This window comes from Crassostrea angulata, chromosome 9 (assembly GCF_025612915.1).
Source record: "Crassostrea angulata isolate pt1a10 chromosome 9, ASM2561291v2, whole genome shotgun sequence".
NCBI lineage: Eukaryota > Metazoa > Mollusca > Bivalvia > Ostreida > Ostreidae > Magallana > Magallana angulata.
Window position 1 is genome coordinate 18,594,460 of NC_069119.1, and position 21,041 is coordinate 18,615,500.

General features: G+C 35.0%; 3 protein-coding genes across 5 annotated transcripts in view; 1 reads left to right on the forward strand and 2 right to left on the reverse strand.

Moving 5' to 3' along the window:
• Positions 1 to 910: 910 nt before the first annotated feature.
• Positions 911 to 4,227, reverse strand: LOC128163851 (uncharacterized). The gene has a single exon (XM_052827524.1). The coding sequence runs from the start codon at positions 4,146 to 4,148 to the stop codon at positions 2,490 to 2,492; it is 1,659 nt and encodes a 552-aa protein (XP_052683484.1). The 5' UTR covers positions 4,149 to 4,227; the 3' UTR covers positions 911 to 2,489.
• A 10,092-nt stretch (positions 4,228 to 14,319) lies between these two features.
• On the forward strand, positions 14,320 to 16,966 carry LOC128162729 (serine protease inhibitor Cvsi-2-like). The gene is made up of 3 exons (XM_052826070.1): positions 14,320 to 14,401; positions 16,046 to 16,171; positions 16,822 to 16,966. Exons 1-3 carry the CDS (start codon positions 14,329 to 14,331, stop codon positions 16,926 to 16,928), a joined length of 306 nt encoding a protein of 101 aa, XP_052682030.1. The 5' UTR covers positions 14,320 to 14,328; the 3' UTR covers positions 16,929 to 16,966.
• A 374-nt stretch (positions 16,967 to 17,340) lies between these two features.
• The window catches only part of LOC128162728 (uncharacterized), a 34,770-nt gene continuing 31,069 nt past the window's right edge, over positions 17,341 to 21,041 (reverse strand). For 2 of the 3 annotated variants that reach the window (XM_052826068.1, XM_052826066.1), the window contains 4 exons: positions 20,492 to 20,544; positions 19,899 to 20,025; positions 19,453 to 19,568; positions 17,341 to 18,982 (listed from right to left, as the gene is read on the reverse strand). In XM_052826068.1, the coding sequence (XP_052682028.1) occupies positions 18,782 to 18,982; positions 19,453 to 19,568; positions 19,899 to 20,025; positions 20,492 to 20,544 (497 nt within the window). In that variant the 3' untranslated portion in view covers positions 17,341 to 18,781. Of the gene's footprint in view, positions 18,983 to 19,452; positions 19,569 to 19,898; positions 20,026 to 20,491; positions 20,545 to 21,041 lie in introns of those variants that run through there. The other variant, XM_052826069.1, reaches the window with a different exon arrangement.

The window sequence follows — 21,041 nt, forward strand, 5'->3', positions numbered from 1 at the left end:
TGTAAAGATGCTTGATCCACCTCTAAAAGATAGGGCGAGATCACTGTGACGTCATACTTAACTTTCTTTCTCTCGACAGTTTTCGTAAATGTTCGGATAAATTCGGGAAAGGAAATGACGTCATATGTCAACAAAAGTTCAGATAGGTACAGCTTTTTTTTTACGTAAGCATATGTGTTGTTTACTTTCGTGTTTTTAAAGGATTTTGTATTGTTAAATAAAATAGATGTATGCGATTTAGAGGTAAGAATTTTCCTTAGAAACGCTCCCTCTTCCACCATGTTGCTATGCACCGCAAAGGATCACTGGGATAGTAGAACGTTTTCACGCGGGTCCACAAAATTTTCTTTGAACAATGTGCAGATTTCAACTCGAATTTTCTCCGTTCGTACACGTTGTCTATGGAGCTCCCGCCGCCTCGCTGCGCTCGCTCTTAAAAGAATCATAGTTAAAAGTCACTGTATGAAATATTTACCGGTGAAACTAGAACAATTTTAACAAAACCTTGAATTTTCGGTTGGACGTAACTATTTTTTATACCCCTGTAAAACAGTTACTATATAACTCTATACAAAAAAGTCCAGCATTTTGACTGTTGGACTGGAACTGATGGATTGAAACGTTTAAAATCGACTGTAATAAAAGACTGCTGACCGGTGACGTTACATTCAGCAAAAACGAGTTATTGATTGGAAGGGGTATAACAAAGCAGTTGCTGACTGTGTCTCGGGCAACAGTTGATCTGTCGAACCGGCTCGCCTTCGGCCTTGGGCAACAATTTGCGAGCCGCTCCGGCAGATCAACTGTTGCCCGAGACACAGTCAACAACTGTATACTATTTCTTGCGTCAAAACAGTTCTAAAAAGGACGCTGGTTTCGAGTGAAATAATGTATATGCATAGATTGCAGTCTTAGCTCAAAAGTCAAACAAATCCTCTTGATTTCAAAGTGGTCAGCAATGAATCGAAATAGACAGCCCTACGTGAGATCGCTGTTTGACACAACTTCTTAAAGTGCAAGGTCTTGTTGAAATGGTTCTAAATCGCCGAAACGGGGTGCTTTGTTTCATATATTAATTACCTGATTTTGTGAAAGAAAAAAACCTGATTATAGCATACTTTATTGTGTAAATTACACTAGATGATTAGAAACAAGTTCTTACAACTTACATGTTCCTCTCCTAATGATAATACATACAATTTAATGTTACCGTCATTACCGATAACCTGTCAGAACCATTGCAGCTTCAAAAGTTTACATGTTGCCTATAATGCTGCAAATGTCAGCTAATCAAAGACAGGAAATTGTTTAAATAGAGCAAAAAAAACTATCTATACATACTTTTAGGCCCACAAATAACTTCTTCAGCTGCAACCGTCAATGTAACAGGCACGCGTCGAATATTATTTCTTCCTGCCAAATTTATCATATGAATCAACCAGAGGTGTTCCAAAAAGAAGAAAAAGATTCCGGGGGTATTTGTTTTGTGGAAAACGCAACAATTCGCAGTGAGATAATCTAGTAGGGCATATTAGGGAAAAAAATGTTTGGTTTTTTTTGTTTATCTACATTATTTGTGCATGCTCTTTCAAAAAATGCAAGTGGTAGAATTATTAGGATAGACGGCATGCCCCATAAAATGTAATATTCCTTATAACGTGGGTGCTAAATATGTTTCAGAGATTGAGTCCCCATAAGTCAAGGATTTTGAGTGTGCTCTCTCTCTCTCTCTCTCTCTCTCTCTCTCTCTCCATGTAAAAAGTAAACTACTAAAAAATAAAGCTATCAGACATTAACATTTTGTTTTGTCATTTAAATGTTGACAATTATTTACTTATTCTTTATTGAAATTAATGTGAATTTCAAATAAAATTCACGCCAGCCACTTTTGTCTCTGTGCTGTACTAGATGAATGATGCTTATTCTTTGCAGCTTTTCTTCAGATTGGGATGAACTAATCTTATTAAGTACATGTATCTTTATTTGTTGCCGTTGTTTTGGGAGCTTGAACCGTACACGAAGAAATGGAAAAGAACTTCGTTATTTTCGTCAGGAAAGGATCTACATTTAGGATTCCATATTTGAACCATATCTGAACCTTTGGGACCCACGGACAGACAGAGATTTTGAATACTACTCCCAAGATAACCGTATTATATGAAATTTGCTATTTTCACCAGGCTAGCTATACTTGTTTATGGTCGTGTAAACCCATTTCCTTTAAATTGAAGGTTAATTGATAGTCTCGGAACCCCATTCTGACCAAAAGGTTCATAAAATATGGAATGTGAGTGTTAATATATTAATCTGAATAGTTCACAATTATGAAAAGTATAAAGACATGCACTAAATGCCAAAGTCAGCACAGTATTTGAAGTTCATGATCTCATGCGTGTTGAGGGGCATCTGCATATGTACACTCATGAACACACATGTTACGCTTCAAATTGTATAAGCATAGTTAGTTGATAAATAGAAGCAGAGACTGTTTACTTATAATATCGGATCTTCTTGACGTTACAGGTACTTGTTCCAGTTTCAGTCACCAAGAGGTTGTCTCTAGAGTCTACACATATTCCGCATGGATAGCGTAAATTGCAGTTGTCAATGTAGCGGAGAAACAGTCCGTCTTTATCTATGATGTGAACAATGCAATTGTACCAGTCTGATATCAAGATCCGACCCTGGCTGTCTGACGTGATGCCGACTGGATCAAATAATTTGTTAGAAACCCCTGTGTAAGTAAATCTGAGTTTTCCGGCCCTATTAACGACTACTGCTGCAGAGGCCCCATTGTCAGTTACACATATATCTTTGTTTCTGTTTTCAGTGATGTATTTTGTGTAAGCAAATGGAGGATTGGATGAAAAGAGAGGCTGTTCTCTTTCATTGAACTGAATGCTTTGTTTCTCTTTGGGACCATCGTATCGTACAACTTTTGTTTGTGTGTTATCCATTTTGAGCATAAGAACCAAAAAGTCACCAGAGGAAGTGCTGCAGACTTTTAGAGGGATCCATTCTATTAGTTTGATCACAGTTTGTATCGCACTATTTACTATATTCAATGATTTATCTTTGGGGTCAGTGTAAACTAAGTTTCCCCTCTTTGTAACTGCTATGTCTTCCGGTGCGTTTCCTGACTTGGTTTTGATTGACTTTAGAAGTTGTCCCTGCAGGTTGTGGAGTTTCATCGCGGTGCTTTGGCCGATGGTCCATATTCGCTCATCACTCAGACAGGCTACACTGGATAAAAATGTAAGCCCTGTGTCTACAGTTTTAACGATTCGGGGTACGTCCAGTAATTCTCTGCTAGAGAAGCCCAAAGACTCTATATACACATGTTCTTGTGTTGTCATTGAAGGAACTGAAAGAGAACCGATTTGTTCGTAGAGTATATCCGTGTCAATTTTAGTTCCCGAGAAAGTTGGTAAAGAAATATTTAGTAAAGGGGGCAGTTTTCTGAATTCAGAATTCCTGGATTTATAATCAGAGACAAGACATACATCATTGGAGCGCATTAATTTTTGCAGTTCATGAATGCTCTGTGTGATTTCTGAAATATTTTGTGCAATTTCATCTCCCTGTTTTTGAAGGGCATTCAGGTACTTCACTTCCATTTCACCAATTTCAGATTTCATTTTGTTGATAATGGTGTCTATTTTTCTGTGTATGTCTTCACCACGTTTATCAATAATTGTTGTTAATTTCTGGGAGTTTTTAATCAATTCCGATTTTTGAACTGGGATTTTTGATGCTATCTTTTTATACCTGGGATTAATTGACTTTTTTAGTTCTTGTAAATCCTTTTTTACAACTTCTTTCTTGCCTTTGAAAAAATCCAAAATTTCTACGACATCATGACCATTATGTGTTTTAGATGAAACACAGAGTACACAAATATGAACGTCACATTGTTCACAGTGGAGCTCACAAAGTTTTGAGGTATGTGTCGGACATTTCGGACAAATAGGATCAGAACTTCTGTTCTTGATCGACACCACCCTATGTTCTTTGGATTCATCCAAGAGGTGTTTCCCGGCGCAGACCGTACATAGGTGTACGTGACAGAGTTCGCAGTATAGCGTTGGAGATTCTTTATCGCAGAGATGACACCTTATGATGTCCTGGGCACTGAAGCCCGTGCCCATTGCTCATGAAACATTCATAACATGGACCAGATCTAAAATGTATTCGTTACATTTTTGAATTAATAATTTTGTTTTAAAACAGAACGTGTACAAGATTTTATTATCATCATGGTTTCAGGTTAAGTTAAGTTATTAGATTGTGTCAAAGTTTTAGTGATACCAGTATATTACATATAATTCATTTTAAGTGGTACAATTCTAAAAAAAAAATTAACGTTTTTCCTCGTGATTAATTCCGAATTCCAAAGATAAGAGAATCTGAACCATACTACCCTGATTGTGATCGCCGATACCAGGATTAGGTACCAAGATTAAGATAACAAGTACCAAGATTAAATTAACAGGTATCAAGATTAATATAACTGGTACCAAGATTAATATAACCGGTACCAAGATCAAGATCGCCAATACCAAGATGAGGATCACAGGTACCAAGATTAAGATACATGTAACCGGTACCAAAATAAAGATCGCCGATTCCAAGATTTAGATCACTGATACCATAATTAAGATAACTATGATCAAGACCACCGGTACCAAAATCAAGATCATCGGTGCCAAGATGAAGATCACGGAACCAAGATTAAAATCATCGGTACCAAGATTAAGACCGCCGGTACGTGTACCAACATAAAGATCTTCGGTATTATGATAATAATTAAACCAGAACATCGATTAAGATCACAGATACCGAGATTTAGATCACCAATACCAATATGAAGATCACCGGTACCACAAACATGAAAACAACAGCACAAAGAATAAGATCGCTGGTACCAAAGTTTGACGATAGCAGTTTTAAGACCAAGATCACAGGTACGAAGATTAATTCAGATCATGGGTACCAAGATTAAAATCGGCAGTACCAACATTAATATCACCAGTACCAAGATTAAGTTTACAAGTGCCAAGATTAATATCACCAGGACCAAGCTTAAGATTAGCAGTACCAAAATTTTTACCGGTAAAAAAAGATTGATGTGACTTTTGATACACTTTTAGGCAAAAGACCACTAGCATGAGAAAAAAGGGTAGTTGAGATACATGTAGCTACCTGAAGGCGAATAATATCACTACTATTACAATAGTTTTAACATGTACATTGTATGTAATCTTTTTCCAATGACTAGGAATTTCAGAAACAAAGCCGTTGGAGTTAGCAAAATGACGAATATGATCGCTTGTATAAGTCCATGCAATGACCGTTGAAATCAATGCCGCTTGATTTCGAGAATGGGTTCGGGTTTCATCCTCGAACGACCTCTTCATGAGGTCAACAAATTACTAATTAGATTTATCATTTATCATTTTAGGTCATAAAATATTACTAAATAAAGAAAAAAAAGAAGAAGAAATGTCAATGTTTTAAAAGCTTTAAAGTAATTGAGTAATTGAGTAATTTTCTTTATCATAATACAGATCTCTTCAAATACATGTATAAAGGATGCAAATGTAACCTAAAAATGGCTACGGTCCGATCCAGCCTTCGTAATTTATGCATACGCAAAGGATGTGCCTGGTTAATTGTACTTATTATTATATACTATTATACAAATGATTTTTTTTTGTAGATGAGAACTACTTATGTTCTCTCTTCCCTGTGGGTTTAGTTCATAGATCCGAATAAAGTACTATATCATACCTTGAACTGTCAATGGACACAGAAAAATGAGAAATTTGGCATAAGACAAAAATTGTTTGATAAAAGTGTAGGAACATAAATTATAATGTACCGAAGCATACACTTTGGCATCTTGGTTAGTGATATAAAATCCAAAATTAAAAATGGACTGAAATGTTATATAAATATCCAAGCAAGAAATCTTTCGATCATCACAGGCAAAAAAACACATGAAATTGATAAAATTACAGATAACAACTATTTTTCTGAGAGTTTTCAAACAGATACATGTATGCATGAACTTTTTGAACTCATCAGAAGCTACCCTAGTTTGCAATAAAACAACATCATTGAAAATTTGTATTCCTGTTGTTAAGTGAATTTGTTCAGGCCAACGTGTTGACAACATAATGATCTAATTGTTGTTTGATGTTGCTAATATCTTTTCAAACCCCACAGCATCTTCAATGCAGTATTGTGAAAAAAATGGCATTTTGGTTGACAGTTAAGGAACTTTTCTAAGGAAAAGGAGTAATTGTTTTCGTGGGTATACTTATGGCGATGGACTGGGAAATGTTAGAATAAGCACATCAGAATGTAAAATTCACTTTGCCGTTCCATCTGATCCTGTTTTGTCAAAAGCAGCAGCCCCTTACGGAGACGACGCCACAGAACCAGAGATTTTGACCTTAACCCTTGATGCATTTGCAAAAACACACCAGTCAAAGGATGTTAAATTGTCTATTGATGGGAGGAGACTTGCTATTGGATTTGGAAGAGTTGGCGATGAAGATATGATTGGTCATGATGCAAGTCCTACATTAAATGAAAAGAAATGGAGACTGAAAAATGAACTTAATATAATCTTGTGCAAAGTGTGATATCATCATAACTTGCTGATGATTTGCACAATCAACAAAGTCTTAATATACAAGAAAAAGCTAAGAAGAACGCATTACTAATTACAATTTCAAACATGAGCAATATAGGATTAAGGAACTACGAAATCTTATCTTGAGCAGAAAACTATATTATTAATATGTTGAGACCAACTTAAATCATTAGAAAAAAAGTAAACCAAGATGTCTCTGGGTGAAAACATAGTCCATTTACACCTTTGAATAAAATAACCTCGGAAATTCTTCGACATGTTTCTTTGTGAAAAAAAAGCTTTTGTTTTAGCGGAATAAACAATAACCACTTGTCAGACCAGTTGCTGGGAATTTTAAGAGATCATGGTTCAATACAATTTCAATGTTTTTAGTGTATGATATGGTGTTCCGATGGGGCCACTTCGACCTTCGCACCTTCGCCTTTAAGTCGAGATGCGACATTGCGAAGTTGCGAAGGCGAAAGTGCGAAGGTGCGACTGCAAAGGAGCGTAAGTGAGAAGATGCGACGGCGAAGCGCGAAGATGCAAAGGCGAAAGTGAGAAGTTGCGAAGGCGAAGAAGCGATACTACTATCGCTCCTTCGCCATCGCAACTTCGCACTTTCGCCTTCGCATCTTCGCGCTTTCGCCTTCGTCTTTTTATAATTGTGGAGCTCTCTATCATTTAAAGACAATTTTAGCTGAGTGTATAAAAGGACATATGAGGCAGACGATGAACTTTTTAGCTCACCTGAGCTGAAAGCTCAAGTGAGCTTTTCTGATCACCTTTTGTCCGTCGTCCGTCTGTCCGTCTGTCTGTCCGTCCGTCCGTCTGTAAACTTTTTACATTTTGAACTTCTTCTCTAAAACCGCTTATCCAATTTCAACCAAATTTGGCACAAAGCATCCTTATGGAAGGGCAAATTCAAATTGCAGAAATAAAAGTCCGATCTGTTTTCAAAGCGGAGAAAACCTTGAAACTGTAGAAAAAGGGGGGTGCATTTTTAAAAATCTTCTTCTCACGAACTACGGACTCCAATTCAACGTAGTTGAGCATAAATTATCCTTATGGGAAGGAAAATATAAATTGCAAAAATTAAGTGCTAATTCTGTTTCAAATCTGAGTTATTACGAAAATAATAATAAAGGAAAGGCGTGTTTCAGCTTCGAGTTCGGCATCCGGTAAAATGGGTAGGCAAGACTTGGCCTGGGCAAAACAAAAGATTGGCAGTTATTAATCTGCCAATCTCATTAAAATTTCAGGATATTTGATAAACCAGTATATTTGTATTCGCTGTAAATATTGCTGCAAAATAGTGCGTATTTGGAATTGATGATTGCCGATCTGACCGGCTTTTATTTTGCCACGGCCCGGGTTTGCATACCCATTTTACCAAGACTCGTACTCATACTTCTAAAACGAGGTTCTTTGTTTAAAGCAGCCATGACATTATACGAAAAAGGGTCGATCTGACTATGATAAATTTGCTTGTTATGCAACAGTTCGCGTATGAAGGGAAATTTTTGAAACATGCAAATATATTGGTGCCGATTTTGTGAAGTAAATTGAGGCTAAATATTTCAATGCGTTGACAGTTAACACATGACGTTGGTGTTAGCTTGCTCTGATTTTCGTTTCGTTTTCATTATTTATGCTTTGTAACCTGGGAACTATCGTCTGTATTTCGTGATTTTTACGTATCAAATCAAACAGAGACTTCGGTAAATCAAACAGTTAACTGTTTACCTGCGCAAATTAAGCAAAATCTGATGTATCAAAAGAGTACTGAAATACAATTCATTCTATCGGTAATTCGGCATTATCTTTTGCGTAATGGTAGATTAATGCAATAGGTTTTGTTGAGATGTTCGGCATTTTCTCTAGTTTATTCAGTTTAAATAGAGTTTGATATCGCTAATGGAAATATGTTGGTATATACATGTATATATATGATTCATTTCGAAAAAATAAATTGTGTTCTTTATTTGTTATAGTGCATGTTTCTTGTGTTTAATTGTTTACAATTTCTATTTACTAACCATATTTGAGTGTTAAGCTTCGAATTATAAGCAAGATACAGAGATTTGCTCACAATTCTATGTTTGTACATAGATCTTAAAAACAAAAGATTAAAAAAGTAAAACAATTGTCAATATTTATTAAGAAAATTTTCAAAGTCTGTTCTTCCAGAAACCAACTTTAACAACTTATTGTATTGTAAACTTATTAATAACCTTCTTTCGTCATTATTACTCCTACTGTACATGTGATCTTTGACTGTGTTTGTGTACATTTGTATAAACTCATTTTGAGCCTCAAATACCAGTGAACTTGTCTTGAGTGAATAAAAGAATTTAAAATCTTGGGCCATTCTTTTTTTTCCATTTTAAATGCTGAATAGGAAATACCAGGTTAAAAATCTTAAGCTGAATGTAATAAACTCATGTGAACAAAATATGACTCAAACCTAGGCGAACTGTGAGCTCTGTATCTTGCTTATAATTCTACGATTGACGCTGAAATTTTGGTTGAACGTTAGAAATTCTATATGAATTAGAGTATGTTAAATACTTGTACAAACAAAATAAAAGAATGATATTCTGTGTATACCTACTCTCTGGGGCCCCCTATTTATACAATAAATAATGTGAAATCTACATCAATTTTGATAATTTTCCATACACGAGTAAATAAAAACGACATATTTAAAACAGTTTCCATAGTTCTGACACATTTCTGTTGCGGGGATAAAGTAATTATCGCTATTCCTAAGAAAATATCACAGCGGAAAATTATCCTGGTTTGTACGCAAGGTAAATAACAGTCATTTAATTACAATGGAGAAGACAAATTAAAATTATGAATGTTTTTAATTTGAGGAATTGAGCACATTGAGGTACAATTTTCTTCTTCACATCTATACATGTAGGATTTTAAAAATAAAATACGATAACTGTTATATTTTTTCAAAAATACAATAACTAGTATGTAGTTGATGAAAAAAATGTACCTATATGCTCTCATATATTTTGATCGCTTTACAAAGTGTGTGTGTGTGGGGGGGGGGGGGGGGTTAGAACAAAAATATAGGGAATAGGAAGTTAACAACTTACCAGTATACCCCTACCAAATGTTTAGTTTTATATCTTGCGAAGGATTTTCTTATTCTGGTAAAAATAGTATTTCATGAAGGTACAATGTCAAAGATTACGTGTATGCAAAAATAAGTGTAAAATTCGAATACTTGACAATATTTATTTTTGTTATTCTACCGAGGGACCATATGGCACAATATCTTTTGAACGCCCATTGTTGCTCAGGTGAGCGATGTGGCCCCATGGGCCTCTTGTTTAGAATTTATTTTCAACAGCCTGTGCAGATCCATAACTTTTTCTTTGGGCGGGGGGGGGGGGGGGGGGGTCTGAGACATATTTTGGAGATTTTACAATATATATTTAATAAAATTAAATTCTCAGGGGGGGGGGGGGATCCGGACCCTCTTTCCCCCTTTACTTCATGTGTGAAATTATTAATATTGAATTTTCCGGGGGGGGGGGCGGACCCCCTCTCCCCCTCTAGATCCATACATGAGCAAGGAGTGTCGCATAATGAAATTAGAATGTTACTGTGTTTCATCCACGGTAAACAGACAGCTGGTAAGTGACAGGAGTCTGGAAGTGCGTATGTATACATAATGGCGGACATTACATTTAATGTGGAGTATATAATTAGGCATAGCCAGCACTGGTTAACATATATGTCACATATACACATTAAAATATTTATAAACATTCATAGTAATGTGACCGCGTAGATTTTACGGTGCTAGGGAATTCCTCTGGATCTGCATCGGTCGTGTGCAGTACGAACCGGGTGAGGGAATGTTGGCGTAAAGGGTATAAGGTATAAGGTGTAGGCGCGCTGTGGGCCGTAAGGTAAAAACGAAGGGTAGGTTTGCCGTATTCCCGAAGGTCCACCAGTATACAGTTCCAGAGAAATAAACAGGCAATTGATGCAGGATTCCACATTTATTGACCGAGATTCAACGATGGCAACATTATGACATTTTAACAGACAGACATTTTACAAACAAGTCGGATATGGCCAGTAGTGGCCTCCGGACTCAAGACTCTGGGTGAGTCGGACGTGGCCGAGGCTGGCCGCCGTATTCCAGACTGCCGATTGACAATTGTACATAATTATTTATAAGAATCTGAACAATGAGTATAAATTGACAGGTGATGACATAAGTAAGCTGAGTGAAAGGTTCACATATATAAAATAATTAAATAAACTCAATGAGTCTTTGATGTCCAAGACATGAAAAACTGATAATTGCACAATGTTGTTTTAAGAGATTAACAGTCCTTGAGACATGGCACTCTGTCTCTTTGAAATCACATATAGAGTCCGAAAATTGTCAATCACTAAATAAATAAGTAACTTTGTAAGAAATAAACTGTGAGAAAATATTACGAAACAGATGTTGAATTTTAAAAGAAAAGTCCAAAATAAAGTTATAATTAAACAGTGAATTTTGCACGGTGATAGTTTCCCACCGCTCCGGGGAAAACACGTCCTCGTGTTTTGAATGGCATATCACATTTCTTCCTCTGTTCTTTGATTTTCTTCCACCGGTGACGGACGTTTGAGGACAGCTGAAGTTTCTACAGTTGACCGTTGTTTCCTGGTGATGAATAGAGAAAACTGTCTGCATAGTTCATGGCGGCTGAAACTTTTGTTGTCCATCGTTGTTACGTTGAGACTGAGTTGATGTTCAATGGGGGAACTCGCTGGCTGAAGAGGTCCAGGATCTGACTACTGCAAAATGTATGCAGCAGCCCCGGGCGTTGTTGTTACCCTTAGGATTCATCCACCAATTGTGACCGCGTAGATTTTACGGTGCTAGGGAATTCCTCTGGATCTGCATCGGTCGTGTGCAGTACGAACCGGGTGAGGGAATGTTGGCGTAAAGGGTATAAGGTATAAGGTGTAGGCGCGCTGTGGGCCGTAAGGTAAAAACGAAGGGTAGGTTTGCCGTATTCCCGAAGGTCCACCAGTATACAGTTCCAGAGAAATAAACAGGCAATTGATGCAGGATTCCACATTTATTGACCGAGATTCAACGATGGCAACATTATGACATTTTAACAGACAGACATTTTACAAACAAGTCGGATATGGCCAGTAGTGGCCTCCGGACTCAAGACTCTGGGTGAGTCGGACGTGGCCGAGGCTGGCCGCCGTATTCCAGACTGCCGGTTGACAATTGTACATAATTATTTATAAGAATCTGAACAATGAGTATAAATTGACAGGTGATGACATAAGTAAGCTGAGTGAAAGGTTCACATATATAAAATAATTAAATAAACTCAATGAGTCTTTGATGTCCAAGACATGAAAAACTGATAATTGCACAATGTTGTTTTAAGAGATTAACAGTCCTTGAGACATGGCACTCTGTCTCTTTGAAATCACATATAGAGTCCGAAAAGTGTCAATCACTAAATAAATAAGTAACTTTGTAAGAAATAAACTGTGAGAAAATATTACGAAACAGATGTTGAATTTTAAAAGAAAAGTCCAAAATAAAGTTATAATTAAACAGTGAATTTTGCACGGTGATAGTAAGCACAATGGCCTAGCGCATGCGTACCAATTATATCATGGATTAATCGGAAAACCTTGGCGAGTACGGTGCCTGCATCAAATTCTATGTAATCGACCGAGACTTTCTGAATGCTATCAAAAAAGGCGAAAGTGCGAAGTTGCGAAGGCGAGAGTGCAAAGTTGCGAAGGCGAAGGGGCGATAGTAGTATCGCTCCTTCGCCTTCGCACTTTCGCCATCACATCTTCGCGCTTCGCCGTCGCATCTTCGCACTTTCGCTCCTTCGCCGTCGCACTCTCGCACTTTCGCCTTTGCAACTTCGCACTCTCGCATCTTCGACCTAAAGGCAAAAGTGCGAAGGTCGAAGTGGCCCCATCGGAACACCATTATAATATGCTGAAATGAATTATCATCAGCATAAAGTCTACTGAATGATGATATATTTCTTGCTACATCATTAATGTAAATAAGAAATGACAGTTGTCCTAATACTGAACCTTGTGGGGAACACCAGCGTTGATACATAAGGTCGATATAACTTGTTTTATTTCTTAAATAACAGTGACTGTTAAAAACATTGTAAAAGATGTCTACTTTTGCCATAAGTTTGAAGTTTAAAATTCAGAGCTTCGTGTCACACAAAAAGACCCAGTACTTCCTGAATCTGCGTATTCCGTTTGCAGCGGAAATAACAACTTAATTTTATTGGAAGCATGTACCATTTGATAAATGGTAAATGGTACATGCTTCCAATGGAATAAGTTTGTTATGGGGGGGAGGGGGGGGGGGACACAGTCCAATAACTCAGATAATATTATACATTGGTTCCCCAAGCGTGATTTATAGTATCATTTTTTATTGAACGAGTTTTATGCGTTTTATAATGCGTTTCCTTTATTATTAGTATCCCCGAGCTGATTAGCACTGTTGACAAGTGAACTACTACATGTATAATTGTCCAAAAACAGCATCAGCTGTAGATGACATCTGTATACTTGTTGATCGAACAACACGCCGTAAGGACAAGTAGGTAAAGTTCAACAATATCTGAAATATACTCCTAAATATTTACATCAACTACATGTAACTGTTACTAGGTATGAATTCCTTTATTTCTTACGAAAATTAACTGTAATCCACAGCTATATACTAGTATTTATATTTTCCGGTGTCTTTTTGCGATAACACTATGAACCCGAGAGTCCAATGAGTAAAATACGTTTCATCGATGACTGTTTTGATATTTAATCGTATTATTTTAATAATAAAATGCTTTCTTTGGTGGTTCATGCGGGTATATAAGGTGGTGACATTGTAGAAAAAATGCATAACCTGCGTTAGCGGGTTTGTTATTTTTCAAAAATGTCGCAACCTTCATAATCCGCATGAATTATCAAAGAAAGCATCTTATTGTTTATTTTTATATCATTCAAATTGATAAACTTATTGTAAAAAATAAGTTACATGAAGATTAACTAAATTATTGTCAATGTACATCAATACGTTACATGTTAACTAAAAGAAACAGCCAAATCGTCTCCCATGGGATTTTGAGTCTGACATCAGCATGATTATTTTGTGCAGTCCGTGATTTCTCTTCTGTCGCTATAGGTTTCGACCAATCTGTGATTATAAACGGGGCGTGTAGATATTAGTCCTGTTAGTTTCTATCGAGCTATGAATTGACTAAAGTGTCCGTAAGAAAAAGAATCATACTCGGTAGATATCCACACAATATGTATGATATGGATGACATTTAATTACTTGTACATGTAGATAAAAATAGTGGAATTTAAGGATTTTTTTTCCTTCTTTAAAAATACATGTCTAGTTGCCCACACTGTCGTTGTCGTATTCAAACAAAAGATATTAATATGAAAAAATGCAATTTTGGGGCGGGGGGGGGGGGGGGCAAAAAAAAAATAAAAATAAAATGCAATATTTTCAAATCAAAAACAACTTTTAATTTAACGCATCTGGGACAGTGCCCAGTGGCTTGTTGAAGGATTAATATTTCATATTAAGCGGTGAACTGACAGCAAATAATACTTATATGTGTCAACAGACAATCGCAATCATGCAGTTCACAGTCAGTTCATCTGTTTCCTATAGCGCCATGAAAGTCGTCTGCTCTTTGTCTATCTTAATAGGTAAGCTTTTAAAATTCGTTTTCTTTAAAAGTAGTTTGTAACAAATTTGAAGGTGGGTGAATTAGATAGCACAAATGCCTATTTTGGTTTCGTCGTAAAATAATTTTTCAAATGTTTTCGATAATGTAATCATTTAAGTTTGCAAAAGTACATTCAGTTTTGAAAAAGATAAAAAAAATTTTTAAAAAAATTGCGTAAATTCCGGTTGTATCGAACCCACAACCTACATGGGCGTCGGAACCGGGGGGGGGGGGGGGGGGGCTTTGCTTTTTTGGAAAAGTTAGACCTAACTATCAGGCAGCCTCAGGGAGCTAGTACCAGCTTCCCCCGCCCCTCTTTTTCTCGCAACAAACATATTTTTTCTTAAATTTACAAAAAAAAAAATTGAAGTATCGGGAAGGTGCCGCCCCTGCCCTGCATTTTTGGTAGAATGTAAGGAATGAAAAAGAAAAAAAAGTAAATATCAAGAGTGATATTGAAATAAGCAGTTATAGTTATACAAGCCCCCATTAGAAATTTCACATTGGAATTTTTTTTTTTTGGGTAGGAAGGAAAGATTTATTTTGGAGTTAATATAAATATATATATATATATATATATATATATATATATATATATATATATATATATATATATATATATATATATATATATATATATATATATATATATTACCGTCCTCCCCCCTCCCCCCCTCCCCTTTCCCCCCTAGGATAAGGAATTTCATGATTTTGGGAATTTGGCTTCTTTTTTTTTTTTGCTTGTCAAGAGATTTGTGATGATAAGTCTAGCCCCCCCCCCCCCCCACACACAGACACACTTTCAATTTGCTTCCGACGCCACTGACCTATATCAAAGTGCGTGTCTTATTGCTCTGTATGTGAATTTGGTCAAGATTTTCGAACTTGTATTATTTTTCTGAAACGTTAAATTTTTGGGATACAAAATAATATTTGGAATATGTAGTGGGTCACTCCTTAAACTTTTTGTTGATTTTTCATCCAATCAACAGTCGCTAAATATTGTATGAAGTGATGATTTTTAATCGTTAAGAATTTTTCAAGTTCAAAGCGACATCACTTTTTCGATTAACAGCTTAGAGAGCCGTAAACAAAAAAAAGACAATATCTGATTATAGCGCAGAATTAAGTTTCTATCAGCCAATAAAAAAGTTAAAAATTGGTCATGTTTTAAGTAAGTTAGATCATATTAAGTAAAATTTACGCAATTAAGAATGGGCTTGGTCGCCTCGCTCACTACACCCTCTCTTAATCGCGGAAATTTTACTCAATATGATCTAACAATTACATATGCATTATTTTGAATAATTTCATAAATTTCTTCTTCATCAAACTTATTGATATTTTAATTTTTCAGTATCTTATCCGTCATAATGTAGGCAGTTTACACGCCTTATCCATTTTTGCTTCGGAAAAAAGTAAAATAATAATAAAAAAAACCCAGATTTTTTTTTCTTTTCAAATTGTGCATACGTTTACATGTACTTTATATATATATATATATATATATATATATATATATATATATATATATATATATATATATATATATATATATATATATATATATATATATATATATATATATATATATATATATATTATATGACTTCTGTCTATGTAGTATTTGGTGCGTTGCGTGTGGTACGCAGCGAGATTTGCCATGCTGTAAGCGACTGTGATACTGACTGTATCCCTCCCCATTACAAGATCTGTGAGGGGGGACAGTGTTACTGCACGTCAGCGTACTGTAAGTAATCACTAGTATTCTCAAAAAAGTACAAAAGTCCGAAGTGATAATGGTCATTGAATACGCTAAAACCGTTTGCATTTGATTTTATTTCATCCAATTAGCTAGGGAGGCCGAAATTGGTCATTTTATTGTCTGGTCTTATTTTTACTTCTACTGTCAAAATGTGTAACAGTTAGCTGATGAATTTCAATGTGACATTGTGTTAACTATATTTTAAGTAGTTTTGAATATGAAAATGCGCAATAAATCGTTAACCATATCTAACACATGATGAAGACAATCTCAGCATAAATTATGTAAATCATATTACATGTAATACCCAATTCTCTCTTTCAGGAAACTAGAATGCACAGAATTGCGCAATCTAATTAAAATTAGATCCTTCACGCTCTCGTATTTGATATGTCGCTGCGAGGAGATCCTCACAGGGGCGACATATCAAATATGAAAGCGTTAAGGATCAAATTTTAATTAGATTGCGCAATTCTGTGCATTCTAGTTTCCTGAAAGCCCCAAAAGAAAAAAAATATCGCACTTTACCATTTGCTAAATGAAAAAAAAAAAAGATGTCCGTTCTATCTATGGCACAATGAGATGTAATGATTAAATTTCAGATTAGATTTTCACTGTCCTTTTCCTTCCTACAGTTTGTACAACAGACTCGGACTGCGGTCAGCAGTGTACCGTGGATCCACGCCAACCCAACTACAGATGTCTGCAGTTCAAGTGTGTATGTTACAACCCCAGGCATTGAACGAATTAAAATAAACTGAGAGATCGTATTATAATAAACAGTTTTCTGTAAAATTACCAAATTTTAAACTTGTTGGGAATTTATGGAACAGAACAAAATACATGTATGCATTTGTATCAAAAACGTTTATGTAAATCCCATGCTGATCTGCAGTCTCAAAAGCAGGGTTAGCTGCTCTTTTGGACATGAGAAAGTTTATCTTTTGCTTCCAATGTCCAGAATCTCAGCATGCATGTCTTCTGATATTTTGAGAAATTATTGGTGGACTGAAGTCATATTGTAAGTGTCCATTCAGAAATTTAGAAAAGAATCATTAAAAGACCAAGATTTTCCATGATATTAATAACTTGGAAAATATGTTTACAGGTATATGGTTGATTTTGGAGAAAAAAAAACTATACATATTTCATATGATAAATATTTTTATTGTGCAGAAAGATTGGAATTAAAGTGAACAATAGAGACATTTTATTTTTTATCACAGATTTGTTAGGTATATATTTCTATGGCCCCAAAGATTATTTACAGTTGTATGGTAGAATTACATTACATGTACCACAAATGAAAAATATTGATGACAACCATTTCAATCTCTAATATCCTCCTTTCTTCATTTATAAAAAGGCAAATTCGAAAATAATGAATGAGAAAGTATGCCAAATAAATGAAAGGAAAGGAAAATTTGAGAAAAAATTAAGAGGTCTGAAGGCTGAACGCCCTTTTTAGAGTAAATTTATCTCCTTTTAAAAAGATGGGCACTATACAGAGATTAAGAAAATATTCTCAAATTCTAAAGCTAAGAGCAATGAAATTTTTCCTTCCTGGATTACATGTATAGTTTTGAGCTAAAACTATCAAATCTTAGAGTTTAAGGTACATCTGGCAACCCAGCCGCCTTAAATGGTGTAACAAAAAAAAACCCAGTGAGTTACATGTAATGAACAGAGCATTTAAAGCTTAGACACTATAATCATATAATAGATACATGTAATTACATATAAGATGTAATTATATACATTGTATAAGTGATAACAAACATTTGGAAAAAAAACCCCCAGAAATAACATTCATAAAACTTGAGGAAGTTTATAGGTTCAAAATCATGGAAGACAAAATCATTTCAAATCAATACGATGTACACAAATTTAAAGAGGGATAGTCATGGAGTAACAGAATCATAACGAATAACCTCCCTCCCTTGTAAAATCTAAAGCAATAAACATATTCAACAAAATAAACTTTCCTTAGTACAGTCTAGTATATTATGTATGTTAAGTCATGGCAAATTTTTTATACACTCTCTTTGGAAAAAAAAAAAACCACATCAAAGAAACAACTGCACTCATTGGCAAAATGAAAACAAATAAAAAATAATCCTCTTTTAATTTGGATGTCTAGCTTGTAAAAGCTTTTGAAGTTTTCACAAAAATCAACCTAAAAAAACATTTTTGGTAGATAAAGCTATGAAAAATTAAAGTGATGAAGGCATAAAATCCTTACAAAAAATAAATATCCATCTATCAAACTTTGCAATCCCTACAGCAAAAAATGTCATATTTACCAAAAAATGATTATTGAAATAATTTTATTTCTTTTAACATTCTAAGTTGATACCCACTCCCTTTTCACATAAACGAAAACAATTTAAAATAGAGTTTTACAAAAATCAGAAACTAGTATGTAAATGTCATTTTCACATAACAACAAGTCAAAATAACAAATGTGCCATCATAATTCAGAAGTCCTCTCTTGGTTTGCATCCAAATAAACATGAAACATATAGCCACAACTTCGGTCTACAAGTTGCTCACTTCTGATTGGTTACCATCTCTACGCGTGACACAGTCCAGCGATTACACTGGGATTCCCCCGCCCACCCTGCAGATCCCGTTCTGACAGTACCAAGGTAGATCGTCGCGCCCATGCTCAGTGACCTCTACGACCTTTAGGGTCACATGGTTGTTTCTCTGGCAGTCGATTGGTCGCTCCTGTAGGTCTAATGCTGAGTCGTCCAGAAAACACAGGGTCAGCATCTCGACACCATTTGTCTGCATCTGTTATAATATAAACACTTTATTCAGGTTTTCAAAAATGTTTTAAAGATTCTTTAATTAATAAAACAATATCTAAATATGTAGATCTAGGGCTGAGTTAAGAAAAGTTCAATACATGTTCTTGGATGTGGTAGTTATTTCCCGTTTGTATCATATACAAGTATTAATCCAGTAATAAGTAAAATAAAAATATTAGTAGCTTACTAATCATTAACCAATACTAACCATGTAATAGTACACTGGTAATCAAAATTGATTTTTTTTTAATTTACATATTTACAGTACTTTTATATCATATGTCAAAAAATCATTTTGTGTAAAAAGAAGTCCAAGCATAACTTAATACACAAATGTAAATTAAAAAAAACATTTTCCTGCTGAAGGAGGTAAATATAGCCTAACAATGGCCACGCCCACCCAGCCCTCTTAATCTCATTGAACTTAATCATGATGACAATTTTTACACCTACCATGCAGAAGTTTTCCTCCACAAAACTCTTCCACGACTTGTTGCTATACTCATAAGACAGTTTTGTAGTGAATTCGCCCCCATCTAGTTTTCGAATGGCAACTTTAACATATTTTTCTATTAAAAAAGGAAAGGTAGAGATTAATTCCATTCATAACATAACTTTCTCATCATTGATCATATATTATCAAAATATCAAAGGACATGACAAAAAATCATTTCAAATGTCAACCAAAGCATTATTACTTTAATTTCAGCTATCAAGTTACAAATCATATGCCGATGGCTCATAATTCTTTGCTATATGTCATTATGGAACGATCGAGCCTTGTTATTCACCGCTTTTACAAAATTTAAGCACAATAAATTTTAAAACAACAATTAAAATTTATCAATAATCGTATTTTCCATGGCAACAGACAAGTATAATATTAATGCAGAACTTGCCATTTGTTTCCATGGTGACATATTTTCCCATTACAAGTTGAAGACTGTCTTCATAATCCTGTTCTTCTAATTTCTCGTGCAGAATCTCACCTTGTGCAAGTGAATAATATGAATCCATATAAAAATCCTACAAAAAACAAAGCACATAATTATACAACTTACGCATATACCAGTATTTTTCTCCAAAAACTCATCAAGGAGGTAATATTTTCTCAAACCAAGTACATTTTGAGAAATACGTGTAAAATTTTGGCTACATTTTACAACAGAAATTACAACAAATGACCAAATTCAAAAATGGTCATAATACCAAAGCTGGTAAATGTGATTTAAAACCAGCTAATCAAACTTACAAGAATTGAAATTATCTGGATATTAAAGGTTATACAATTGTTGAGGATTCTTTCATGATTACCATGAAAGAATAACGACTGTTAAACGCAGGTATACAAGAATGTATAAATTAATAAATGTCTATTTTGTAGAGAATAAAAACTCAACACAATTTTAAAGGCAGTAAATTGCAATAGATCACATGAGTGCATTTATGATAAAAAAAACCCCCCAAAACTTGACAATAGTTCAGTACTTACCATTTCAGCAAAATAGGTTTCACTGTGCTGTGACAAAGCTCTCGTCAACTCTTCTGTAATTTACAAAACAGCATGAAAATAACACCGCAACACATCTCCAACATGTAATTAACCATAGATATATTTGTAACCGGTACATATTTATTGACTGCCAAGTATTTCTCCAAATATATTTTATTAATATTAGTTAACCATAATTTGTACTAGCTATTCCAAACAATTAGACTAAGTATGAAAATTGCATTATAAAAACTCTTTACAGTTTACAATGGTTTTTATGAAAAAAAAAATGTCAAGACTCCTTGATTTCCAACATTTTTCCACCACCCAATTAAATATCACTCAATCAGATATGTTGATCGAGTCATCTTGATTTCCAACATATCCCCCTCCCCCCTTTCCGCTACTTTTTTCAAATTTCAAGACACCTTGATTTCCAACATTTTTCCTCCCTCTCTCAACTAGTTTTATAAAAAATGTTTGAAATCATGGTGTTTAGAGATCAATTAAGACACCATGATTTTAAACATTTTTTTTCCCTTCTCTGTTT